The sequence below is a fragment of the Geotrypetes seraphini genome, chromosome 1 (assembly GCF_902459505.1).
Source record: "Geotrypetes seraphini chromosome 1, aGeoSer1.1, whole genome shotgun sequence".
Taxonomy (NCBI): Eukaryota; Metazoa; Chordata; class Amphibia; order Gymnophiona; family Dermophiidae; genus Geotrypetes; species Geotrypetes seraphini.
This window is the reverse complement of record NC_047084.1, coordinates 222,358,211-222,371,189: the sequence shown is the minus strand read 5'-3', so window position 1 is coordinate 222,371,189 and position 12,979 is coordinate 222,358,211. Positions and strand designations below refer to the sequence as shown.

Below are 12,979 nucleotides of genomic sequence, written 5' to 3'. Positions count from 1 at the left end.
GCCCAAGTCCTCCTGGCCACGGCGACCCCCTAACCCCACCCTGCACTACATTACGGGCAGGAGGGATCCCAGGCCCTCCTGCCCTCGACGCAAACCCCCCCTCCCCCCAACGACCGCCCCCCCCAAGAACCTCCGACCGCCCCCCCAGCCGACCCGCGACCCCCCTGGCCGACCCCCACGACACCCCCAACCCCCTTCCCCGTACCTTTCTGTAGTTGGCCGGACAGACGGGAGCCAAACCCGCCTGTCCGGCAGGCAGCCAACGACGGAATGAGGCCGGATTGGCCCATCCGTCCCAAAGCTCCGCCTACTGGTGGGGCCTAAGGCGCCTGGGCCAATCAGAATAGGCCCGGGAGCCTTAGGTCCCTCCTGGGGGCAGGGCCTGAGGCACATGGTCGGGTTGGGCCCATGTGCCTCAGGCCCCGCCCCCAGGAGGGACCTAAGGCTCCCGGGCCTATTCTGATTGGCCCAGGCGCCTTAGGCCCCACCAGTAGGCGGAGCTTTGGGACGGATGGGCCAATCCGGCCTCATTCCGTCGTTGGCTGCCTGCCGGACAGGCGGGTTTGGCTCCCGTCTGTCCGGCCAACTACAGAAAGGTACGGGGAAGGGGGTTGGGGGTGTCGTGGGGGTCGGCCAGGGGGGTCGCGGGTCGGCTGGGGGGCGGTCGGAGGTTCTTGGGGGGGGCGGTCGTTGGGGGGAGGGGGGGTTTGCGTCGAGGGCAGGAGGGCCTGGGATCCCTCCTGCCCGTAATGTAGTGCAGGGTGGGGTTAGGGGGTCGCCGTGGCCAGGAGGACTTGGGCTCCCTCCTGGCCCGATCGTGTCGGGGAGTCGGGGGGGCAAGAGGGCTTGGGCTCCCTCTTGCCCCGATCGTGTCGGGGAGTCGGGGGGGCAAGAGGGCTTGAGCTCCCTCTTGCCCCGATCGTGTCGGGGAGTCGGGGGGGCAAGAGGGCTTGAGCTCCCTCTTGCCCCGATCGTGTCGGGGAGTCGGGGGGGCAAGAGGGCTTGGGCTCCCTCTTGCCCCGATCGTGTCGGGGAGTCGGGGGGGCAAGAGTGCTTGAGCTCCCTCTTGCCCCGATCGTGTCGGGGAGTCGGGGGGGCAAGAGGGCTTGGGCTCCCTCTTGCCCCGATCGTGTCGGGGAGTCGGGGGGGCAAGAGGGCTTGAGCTCCCTCTTGCCCCGATCGTGTCGGGGAGTCGAGGGGGGGCAAGAGGGCTTGGGCTCCCTCTTGCCCCGATCGTGTCGGGGAGTCGGGGGGGGCAAGAGGGCTTGGGCTCCCTCTTGCCCCGATCGTGTCGGGGAGTCGGGGGGGGGGCAAGAGGGAGCCAGGCGGAGAGAGGGCAGTTAAGCGCAGTGCCTGCGCGGAAGGATGCAGCTCGGGCGACTTCGTTGTGTGAAACGAAGTTCGTTGTACGAATCAAGACATAAAGTTCGTTGTGCGCAGCGTTCGCTGTGCGAGGCGTCCGTTATGCGAGGCACCACTGTATTTTTGTATATTGCACCAGCCTATTTTTCTGCAACACCATGAGTTTAGCCATCAAATATGCTTTTAAACTTTGTAAGCAAGGTAGAAGACCCTAACACAAAGAGGACTAAAGGGAGGGGGATCCAAGGAGATAAGCATTTTAGTGATAATTATAAAATATTGTCCCTTTACATACATTCTAAACATATGGAAATGCAAATGATTTTATCTAGCAGCCTACACCTATGGTGTACATATTATTCATTAATGACATTACAGGATTATCAGTACAGAGCCAGAAAAGACTGGTTTTATAAATTAGAAGGCCCATTTTCATTCATCTGGTATTTACAGACACCTTCAAGTTCTTCTAGTTCTGTGTAATCAGAGGTACAGAATTTTGATGTCTCCCACTTTACCCAATATGAAGCCTGGAACAGAAGCAGCACATACACACGTGCTCACTCTCTGCAGTGCCCCAATCGACCAGCAGATGATTAAGTTCCAGCAGAAAGGATTGGCGTTTGCTTGCCTGTTAATGAAAAGCAAAGGGGAAAATGGTGCACAGACGGATTTCATAATTACAGCCCATCCTAAGGGGAGATTATCTTTATCTGCCACCTGGAGCTCGCTTCCAAACCAACCTGAAAAACCACAACCACTGGAAAAAGTAAAAGCCCAGGCAGTACTAATGAACTCTTCCTGACACTTTCTCAAGAAATACGAAGAATTACACAATTGCTCCTCTCCCACTTACCTGCTTTATACATGAAGACAGTAATGGGAAGAATTTGTCAGTGTCACAGTAATGGACAAAACACAGCAAATGGGCTATACCGAGGACTCTGAAGCATATAACAGTTGAATTAAAAAATACATTAACATAATGCTGTTAAATGTCCAAATGTTTTCATTTTTAAAGTAGCCCCAGAAGAATATCTTTATTTTTCTGTTTGATAAGTGTTTTTTTCATCCTAGTGACTTAGTAGAAAATGGCAGAAAAGGACCAACTTATCCCTTCAATTTGCCCTACTGTCTAACTCAAGTCCACCACCATTCTGGGCAGATGAGAATACAGTATAAAATCCCAAATTTAAATAAAAACTGCCTCTCCTGTTGGGACGGGGGAGGGGGTTGGGGTAGGGCTTATTGTTGCAGTTGGCTTAAATGTTTCAATCTGAAAATGTATTCTTATCTTTGTATGTTGATATTGCACTTGCCGTATCAAAATTAAGTGGAAAAAAAAACCCAAACAACTGCTTCTCCCTTCTGCCACTTGCCCTTTTAGTTGACCACTCATCCCTGTTCCTGCCATTGTGTCAAGCAGATTTGTTAGCGTTATAACCATGGCTATGCAATGTGGGATCCCCCAGCTTTCTAATCCTTTTACATTTGTTCTGTGCTACAAGTGACACAATTCTGGGACCTATAGGAATCAACTAATACAGCAAATGAAATACTGTACTGGGTCACCAAATATGTGGTAATTGTCAAATGTTTGCTCTTATGGAATGCACTAAAACATTTTTGAATCCCAAAGATAATAGAAATTACATTCTGAACCACACTTCGAACTGCAAGACTCAAGGGGTCGTTTATGCTTTAAGATGCCCTTGTAATCTAATATACATAGGTCAAACATCAAGGAAATTCAATGTTCGGTTGACCGAACATAAAAGCAATATTAAAAATTTAAATATGGGGGCCCCATTAGCAAGACACTATATTGCAAAGAAACATGACTTTTTGACATTAAGAGCTGTCATTATAGAAGTTGTTAAACCTGACAACAGGGGTGGTAATTTCAGGCATATGCTAGCCCAGCATGAACAGCGATGGATTACCGTATTTTCACATAGATAACGCGCACCCGTGTAAAACGCGCACACGGGTATAGCGCGCAAAAAACACACATTTATGTACAGAAATTTTTATATACCGCGCACACCCGTATACCGCGCATGCTGCCCGACTCTCCCGTCGCCGCCTGACTCTCCTTTCGCCCGCCCCGACTCTCCTTTCGCCCGCCCGACTCTCCTCTCCCCCTTGAAGTCCTGTCCCCACCCTGAAAGCCTGATGCCCCCCCCCCCCGACGTCCGATTCACCCCCCCCCAGGACCGCTCGCACCCCCACCCCGAAGGACTGCTCGCAGGCACCCGCACCCCCACCCCGAAGGACCGCTCGCACACACTCCCACCCGCACTCCCACCCTGAAGGACCGCTCGCACCCTCACAGCCTCCCGACCCCCCCATCATGTAGAAGCTCCTACCGGTGTCCTGCTGCTTCCTCTTAGCGGTCCCGACTCCCCGACACGATCGGGGCAAGAGGGAGCTCAAGCCCTCTTGCCCCTCCGACTCCCCGACACGATCGGGGCAAAAGGGAGCCCAAGCCCTCTTGCCCCACCGACTCCCCAACTCCCCGACAATATCGGGCCAGGAGGGAGCCCAAGTCCTCCTGGCTCTTGCGAACCCCCCCCTCCCCCCGCTAGTTGTTCGGGCCAGGAGGGAGCCCAAACCCTCCTGGCCACGGCGACCCCCTACCCCCACCCCGCACTACATTACGGGCAGGAGGGATCCCAGGCCCTCCTGCCCTCGACGCAAACCCCCCTCCCCCCAACGACCGCCCCCCCCAAGAACCTCCGACCGCACCCCCAGCCGACCCGCGACCCCCACGACACCCCCACCCCCCTTCCCCGTACCTTTGTATAGTTGGCCGGACAGACGGGAGCCAAACCAGCCTGTCCGGCAGGCAGCCAACGACGGAATGAGGCCGGATTGGCCCATCCGTCCCAAAGCTCCGCCTACTGGTGGGGCCTAAGGCGCCTGGGCCAATCAGAATAGGCCCGGGAGCCTTAGGTCCCTCCTGGGGGCGGGGCCTTGGGCACATGGTCGGATTGAGCCCATGTGCCTCAGGCCCCGCCCCCAAGTGGGACCTAAGGCTCCCGGGCCTATTCTGATTGGCCCAGGCGCTTTAGGCCCCACCAGTAGGTGGAGCTTTGGGACGGATGGACCAATCCGCCCTCATTCCGTCGTTGGCTGCCTGCCGGACAGGCGGGTTTGGCTCCCGTCTGTCCGGCCAACTATACAAAGGTACGGGGAAGGGGGTTGGGGGTGTCATGGGGGTCGGTCAGGGGGGTCGCGGGTCGGCTGGGGGGGCGGTCGGAGGTTCTTGGGGGGGGCGGTCGTTGGGGGGAGGGGGGTTTGCGTCGAGGGCAGGAGGGCCTGGGATCCCTCCTGCCCGTAATGTAGTGCGGGGTGGGGGTAGGGGTGTCACCGTGGCCAGGAGGGTTTGGGCTCCCTCCTGGCCCGAACAACTAGCGGGGGGGGGGTCGCCAGGGCCAGGAGGACTTGGGCTCCCTCCTGGCCCGATATTGTCGGGGAGTTGGGGAGTCGGCGGGGAAAGAGGGCTTGGGCTCCCTTTTGCCCCGATCGTGTCGGGGAGTCAGGGGGGCAAGAGGGCTTGAGCTCCCTCTTGCCCCGATCGTGTCGGGGGTGCCGCGGTTGGCTGGGGCAAGAGGGCTTGAGCTCCCTCTTGCCCCGATCGTGTCGGGACCGCCAAGAGGAAGCAGCAGGACACCGGTAGGAGCTTCTACATGATGGGGGGGGGGGGGTCGGGAGGCTGTGGGGGTGCGAGCGGTCCTTCAGGGGGGGGGGGTGGGTGCGGGTGGGAATGCGTGCGAGCGGTCCTTCGGGGTGGGGGTGCGGGTGCGTGCGAGCGGTCCTTCGGGGTGGGGGTGCGAGCGGTCCTGCGGGGGGTGTGTGAATCAGACGTGGGGGGGGAACTATGTAAAAAAAAATGTTTGTACAACGCGCTCACGCGTATAACGCGCAAGGGTGTGCGCGGTACGTAAAAACCACGTATAACGCACGCGTTATATGCGAGAAAATACGGTAGTCGGTTGAACACACTGTATCCCAATGGTCTGAACAAACAGATTGAATGGCAACACTTTTACTAAATGAAGCTGGATTTCAACTCCGGGCTTTTGAATGTTTCCAGTCTTACTGAATGTAGTATAGACCAACTAGATATGCTCCAATGGAATCTGATACTCTGACTGACGTTAGTACGCTGCTAAGCTTTTTAAACTGAGGCTGTCGCCATTTTTGCTAATATTTTGAGACCCACACAGAGCAGTAAGTAAGATAATTTATTATGAATAAATCTTAGGAAAACTATTACTGTTTACTAACTTTATGTTTCGTTCACAGCGGCTTGATTCACAGTTAATTCGGCCCTGATGCAGTGGGTTTGAATCTTTGCCCACGAAACGCTGGCCACGTTGGCTTTTTTGAAATACAAGCGCTGACTAAAGATAAGTAACCTTAAACAGCACTGAACACTATCTATTGATAGCAACTGTAAAGAGGGATAAATGAAAGAATGTAGTCTCATGAAATATGAAAGAGTGTAGTGAAAGTAAATGCTATAAGTTAATAGAAAATTGAATTTTAACACAATGTTCAAAAAATGAAAAAATAGAAATAGCTAACTGAAACTTTTTATAATAAAATAGGTAAAGTTTAATGATTTTGAATAAATAAAAGATACTGGAGTAAGGCCAATGATTGGAGAAAAAGGAGCTAACATAACTACGCTGAATACCTCAGTCATTGAATACGACTACGCGTAGGCTCCATTACTGAGGCCGACTCCTGTATGCAGAATAGAGTTTGCTCTCGATTATAAGTGGGAACTGTCTGATTTATATTACCTATAGGAATCCAACAGGTGGTACAGAATGCCACGGTTAGATTGATAACAGGAACATCAAGATATGAGCACATTATGCCATATCTTCGACAACTGCATTGGTTGCCAGTTGCATTTAGAAGCCAATACAAAGCAATTATGATCTGTCACCAGTTTTTATATCACTGTTGTACTAATCACCTTTGTTTTACTTCAAGCACTAATTTCAACACAAGGCTGATGTGGTTAAGTGAACACTCAGACCCACAGCTGAGGTCCGGTGAAACAAGTTCACGGGGCAGCTGTTAAGGAGACCATCATAGTTGTTCACATTCTCCTCCACCAAACAAAGACTAAATAACAGAAAATAAAACTTAAATAAAAATAAAATCATAAATTTCACAACAACTTAACTTTGAATGGTGTAGATGGTACACATAACTACTCCGGGCTCCTCCGTTTATTCACAATACCGACCAGTTTTTATATGGCACAATCCCAGAATTCTTTAAGAGCAAGGTGTCTGGTTATCAACCAACAAGATCATTACGTTCAGAAAATTCTGCATTGTTGAAAACAAATGTCAATCCAAAATATGCAGAAACCAATGCAATGGCCTTTTCATGTGCAGGAGTAAAATTGTGGAATACCCTTTTTGGCCAAATTCGGAAATGCAGTGATAGGAGTTCATTCAGAAAACTGTTAAAAACACAACTATTTGTTGATGCATTTCTTTGAATATTGATTTTTTATTGTTGTAAGAATTAATTCTGTCTGTTTCTACTTGTCCTGATTTGTTTTTAACATTTTATGTATATAACCATTTTGTAAACAGTATAGAAATTTTTAAAAATAAATAAGGATGATAGCGAAACTGGAAGTTACATTGGATCGAAGGACTTGGCAGGAAGAAGGTTCCGAAGTAGCCCTGCGTGCAATGTTGCCTTTTCGTCCAGGAAGCTTCGAAGAGGCTGGTAGGCCCATCCAGGAGGCGCAAAGGGGCCGACCCAGGGGAATCGCAGGTTTGCTTGTTTGTTTGTTTTTTTGCTAGTAGCCATGATTGGGAGCAAGGGAGGGAGGGTGTTGGACCTGTGATAGGGAGTCAGGCTGTTGGATTCGTGAGGGGGCTGCTGGATTCATGAGGGGGCTGCTGCTGCACCTGTGATAGGGGGAGGGGATTGCTTGGGCTGCAGGAAAGGCTGAAGCTGAAGGGAAGGGAGACAGTTGCTGGATATGGTCTGGGGATTGGGAGAAGGTAAACAGTGCTGGGCCAAGTGGTGGGTCGAGTGGACCTGGAGGGAAGGGAGATATGCTAGACCCACATCTGGGCGATGAAGGGAGGGGATAAAGGTGTTGGACCCATGGGAGGTGGACTAGAGGGAAGGGAGAGATCTCGGAGAGAACGTGAACTCGCAGGCCTTGAGCATGCGCAGATGCTCAAGGCCCAGCACAGAAGAGGAGGCCGATCTTCAGGCATCGGCACTAATGCACAAGACATGCCGGTGCCGAGGCCAGATGAAAGTATGAAGCGGGTTCGGGTGGGTCTGGGGGACTTCAGGTCGCGGCAGAGGAGGGTGCCGGATTGCGGGGGGGAGGGTGCCGGATCACGGGGAGGGGGGGGGGCGCTCGTAAATTGAGGCACGCTCGGTTTCCGAGGCGCTGATTTTGTGAATAGGTCTGGCATCCCTCCCACTTACCTTTCCCCTTCATCATTTCAAAGGTCTGATATCCTTCTCTCTTTTTTTCTCTTGCCCCTCCTCCACCCTGGGTCTAGCATCTCTCCCTTTCTTCATTCCCCTCTTTCCGTTCCACATGTCCAGCATCTTTCCCTTTACCTCTTTTCACCACCATGGCCCTCCAAACATAGTGAATTTGCCAGCAGTAGCAGCAATAAAGACATGCTGCTTCTGGTCTGCTCACAGGAAGTTGCATCAAAAGGAGGCCGGACATAAAACAGGTGCAAGGTTGACCAGTATAAGTGTATCTTTTTTTTATGCTGCCGCAAACAACTCATTTTTGGAAGACTACAGGAAGAGAGAGGGAAAGATAAGCGGGAAAGAAGCTGGACCTGCAGGAGGGAAAGGAAAGAAAAGGAAAGCAAAGAAATACTGGCTGGTATACATGAGCAGGGCACAAAAACAGACTTTTTCATGGATAGTTTTAATGGTCTGTCAGCAGCTGGCCTGGATACTGAAAAAAACAACCAGTTGGCAACCCTTGTGTGAGGTGATATAATGAATGACCTGGAAACGGGGACGAAATGTGAAGTTATAAAATTTGCGGATGACACTAAACTCTGTAGAAGGGTCAGAACTACGGAAGAGTGTGAGGACCTACAAAGGGACCTAAGCAAACTGGAGGAGTGGGCGAATAAATGGCAGATGAAATTCAATGTAGGGAAATGCAAGGTCATGCATATAGGGAGAAAGAACCCGATGTTCAGCTACCAAATGGGGGGATTAGTATTAGAGGGAAGTAACCTTGAAAGAGATTTGGGTGTACTGGTGGATACAACAATGAAGTCAACGGCGCAATGCGCAGCAGCCGCGAAGAAGGCGAACAGAATGTTGGGTATTATTAAAAATGGTATTACGACCAGAACAAAAGAAGTCATCCTGCCGTTGTATCGGGCAATGGTGCGCCCGCACCTGGAGTACTGTGTTCAGTATTGGTCACCGCACCTTAAGAAGGATATGGCAATACTTGAGAGGGTCCAGAGGAGAGCGACATGAATGATTAAGGGCATGGAAAACCTTTCATACACTGAAAGATTGGAGAAGCTGGAGCTCTTCTCCCTGGAAAAGCGGAGACTCAGAGGAGACATGATAGAGACCTACAAGTTCATGAAGGGCATAGAGAAAGTGGAGAGAGACAGATTCTTCAAACTTTCAAAACATAAAAGAACAAGAGGGCATTCGGAAAAATTAGAAGGGGATAGATTCAAAACAAATGCTAGGAAGTTTTTCTTTACTCAGCGGGTGGTGGACACCTGGAATGCGCTTCCAGAGGATGTAATAGGGCAGAGTACGGTACTGAGGTTTAAGAAAGGATTGGACAATTTCCTGTTGGAAAAGGGGATAGAGGGGTATAGATAGAGGATTATTACGCAGGTTCTGGACCTGTTGGGCCGCCGCGTGAGCGGACTGCTGGGCACGATGGACCTCAGGTCTGACCCGGCAGAGGCATTGCTTATGTGCTTATGTGCTTAGAACAAATCTTTTGTCTATCACTGGATTGAAAGATTAGGATCTTATCTGGATAATCTTTTCTGTTAACCTAATGTAAGGAATTTTCTGAAGATTATCAATCCCCAGTTGCAAACCGGCTTTGCAGAAGTCACAGCTTTCAGCACCTCCCTCATTCCTAGTGGAGAGCAGTGACCCTTCAATTTGTACCAAAGCAATCATCTCAACTTGAATAGAATGCAAAGAAGGAGGGATATGGGGATCTTCCCTGCAATCATCATACACTATCTATTCTGCTCTGCAATTTATAAAAAGAAGAACAATTATTAACAAGCATTTAGCAATAAAAGTAAACCAATCTGCTAACTAGCACTAACATCAAAGGAGAAGGTGCTCAACAAGTCACTTGCTAATCACAGGATTTCTTTATGTTTAGCCATCTGACAGGAGAAGAACTCCAGTTCTGGAATTTAGAAATGCAGGTGAATCAGGACTCCTGTGAAGATCAACAGAAAGAAGATTATCCAGGTAAGAACCTAATCTTTCATTCTGTTACATGTACACAGGAGTCCTTACGTTAGGTGATGCACCAAAGCAATGGCCAACATCTAGGGTGGGACAGAGGAGCCTTCCCAAAAGATCGAGGATCCAAAAGCAGCAGTCTCCCAAGCTGCCATGTCCACTCTGTAAAAATCTTGGAAAGGAAAAGAAAGTAGGCCAAGTAGCCTCTCTACATATCTCTGTGGGAGGAACTGCCTGAGACTCCACCCATTAAGATGCGATAATCCTGGTCGAGTGTGCCTTATGAGAAATTGGTGACTGCTTGCCACAGTATACCAATGAAACAGCCATGCGAATCCATCTGGCAATAGAGGCTTTGGACACCAGTCCACCCTGTCTGGACTGGCTGGTTAGCACAAACAAATGATCAGAAAGACAAAATTCATTGGTCTTTTCCAGGTAGTGATGTTAAACTCTTCACACATCCAGTTTCTGTAAAATCCTATCCTGCTTACCCGAGCCCTTGAATTGAGAAGCAGGTAGATGAACCTCTTGGTTGATGTGGAAATCTGATACAACCTTCAAAAGGAAGGAACAGCAGAGAAAGCTACTCCAGCCTCCACGATCCTGAAAAAGGGCTCTCTGCAGGAAAAAGCATGCAAATCAGATATTCATCTTGCTGAGACAATCACCACCAGGAACACCATCTTTTCCATGAGATCCAAGGACGCCATCTGCAGTGGCTCATATGGAACTCTAGTGAGACCTTTCAGAATGATATTAAGATTCCAGAACTGAAAAGGTTGACATAGCAGAGGCCATAACCAGAATGCACCTCTTATGAATCCGGACACATATGGATAAGCTGTCAGCGAAACTTAACCTTCTTATGCCTAGAAGCATAAAAGGCCTGTCACTTGAACCTTGAGGGATGCAACTACAAGTCCTTTTTCCCCAACTGGCTTGCAGAAAGGTAAGGATAACTGGAATGGGAGCCAGTAGCGGCTCCAGCTAATCCCCTTCAGGCCAATATTGAAAAGTCTTTCAAGCCTTGCCATATAAGAACATAAGAAGTTGCCTCCACTGAGGCAGACCAGAGGTCCATCTCGCCTAGCGGTCCGCTCCCATCAGGTCTATTGCCTGAGCAGTGGTCCCTGACTATTTCTATAACCTACCTCTATTCCTATCCCTATAACCTACCTCTACTCCTATCTGTAACCCTCAATCCCTCTAGGAACCTATCCAAACCTTCTTTGAAGCCCTGTAATGTGCTTCTGCCTACCACAAGCACGTTACAGGGCTTCAACATCGTGGAAGGCTTTTTAGTAGAGTAGAGTAGCAAAAGCTACATTCAAATAGCTCTTGTGAACTAGGGCCATGCACTAAAGAACCATGCCAAAAGACCAAAACGCTCTGGATTCTCCATGGGAACTGGTCGCTGATGGAGAATCCCCGGATAAACAGGAGGCCTTTACATGGCCTGTCTTTTAGTAGATGTACTAGGATTATATACCACGGTCGGTGAGGCCAGTCTGGGGCAACTAAAATCACTAGTCCTGGATGAGTCACGATCCTGCGAATGACCAGGCCCACCATGGGGTCAAGCAGGAAAGAAATAGGAGACCCTTGCTTGCCCAGGGATGAATTAAGACATCCAGCCCTGAGGGTGAGGACCCACAAAAGAAGGAATCTCCCGTCAAATGCAGGAGACTTGGCAGGTCTGCCACAGGAAGTTCATTTCAATATCCACACATTCCATTTTGCATGTACTCGTACATATACTGTTTGTCATTTTCATTTATAAATCTATAGCCAGTGGTGTAGTAAGAGGGGAAGGGGTGGTCCGCCCCAAGTGCCATCTTGGTGGAGGCGCCAGCACCTGGCCTACTCTATGTTTCCCCCACTCCTTCCCAAACCCTCTGCCGCACGCGTGTGCCCCTTCCCTTCACTCATACCTCTTTAATTTTCCCGACACGAGTGGTATCAGGAACTTGCTACTCAAGTCGGTGTCCGCTCTCTCTAACATCATTTCTGGGTCCCACACTTAGGAAGTGACATCAGAGGGAAAGCCGACACGACACGGACAGCACGTTTGTAATGCTGGTCACGTTGGAAAAATTAAAGAGGTACAGAGAAAAGGAAGGAAAGCGCATGCGTGGCGGGGTGGGTGGGTTAGGGGCACCACTTATACACGCTATACCACTGTCTATAGCACAATATAACTTCCTGGTTAAAATCATTAGGAAATTCTAAAACGCTGAAAAAAAGGAATCTCTCAATATCAGCAAGGAAAGACATCACAGGAAAACATGACAGCAGTCAAGGAGAATTATAAAGTCTGGTGACATACGTACATGAGCTGCTTGGACGATAGTAAGCCCCTGGGTATCGCCTTCCCATAATGGCCAGTCAGCACATTACCCAGCTTTGAAAACAGCTGACAAAGTACTCCTCAAAAATGACTCAAAGGCCTATCTGGAGAAAAGCAAAACAAAAACAAGATTTAGTACAACTGCTACCATTTTTCCATTAAAATGCTAACGACCACTACAAATTTTAAGGTAACTATGTTCATAAATTATTCCCTCATGCAGTTGGCAGAATTATTTTTTCCATTTGCTAGAAGGCAGTGGCAGGTTTAAAATTAGTGTTCTACAGCACGTCTCAGTGGGTAAATAGAAGCTCAAATGGATCTTGCCCTGTGCATCTATTGTTAGCTTTACAACATTATCCCCAATAAGAAGGAAATTGTATAATAGGCTACATAACTTGTGAGACAGGTATGTGCATACATTGGAAATTCTATGGCACAGTCGGGTGCTGTCAACTATTGAATGAAGAGTTCACATATTTCTTTACAAAGGGATACTGAAAGGTCCATTTTATTTGGAATGTTGAAATGGGACTTGAGATATCCAGGTCTGGATATGTATAATTCCCCTGTTTTACAGAAAGCTCTGCCAAAAGTGGAGCCATGTGTAAAATACTTAGGACTTCTGCAAATACTATTTTCCAGCCCATCCAACAGGAATGACAATTTTACAAAGTTGCATGCAGGTAAATAAAAGTATGCCAACCTCCCCAAATGTGTATGTCCGCAGCCTTTTAAAGTCACTGCTCCTAACTGTCATGAACCCTC

The 12,979-nt window shown here is 49.4% G+C and overlaps 1 protein-coding gene across 24 annotated transcripts in view; it reads right to left on the bottom strand.

Annotated features, from left to right (window-relative positions):
• The window catches only part of APBB2 (amyloid beta precursor protein binding family B member 2), a 586,942-nt gene that overhangs the window by 373,251 nt on the left and 200,712 nt on the right, over nucleotides 1-12,979 (bottom strand). For 22 of the 24 annotated variants that reach the window (XM_033946701.1, XM_033946629.1, XM_033946610.1 and 19 more), the window contains one exon: nucleotides 12,195-12,315. The exons of 1 other annotated variant lie outside the window; for it this stretch is intronic. In XM_033946701.1, the coding sequence (XP_033802592.1) occupies nucleotides 12,195-12,240 (46 nt within the window). In that variant the 5' untranslated portion in view covers nucleotides 12,241-12,315. Of the gene's footprint in view, nucleotides 1-1,880; nucleotides 1,994-12,194; nucleotides 12,316-12,979 lie in introns of those variants that run through there. One more of the 24 variants, XM_033946755.1, reaches the window with a different exon arrangement.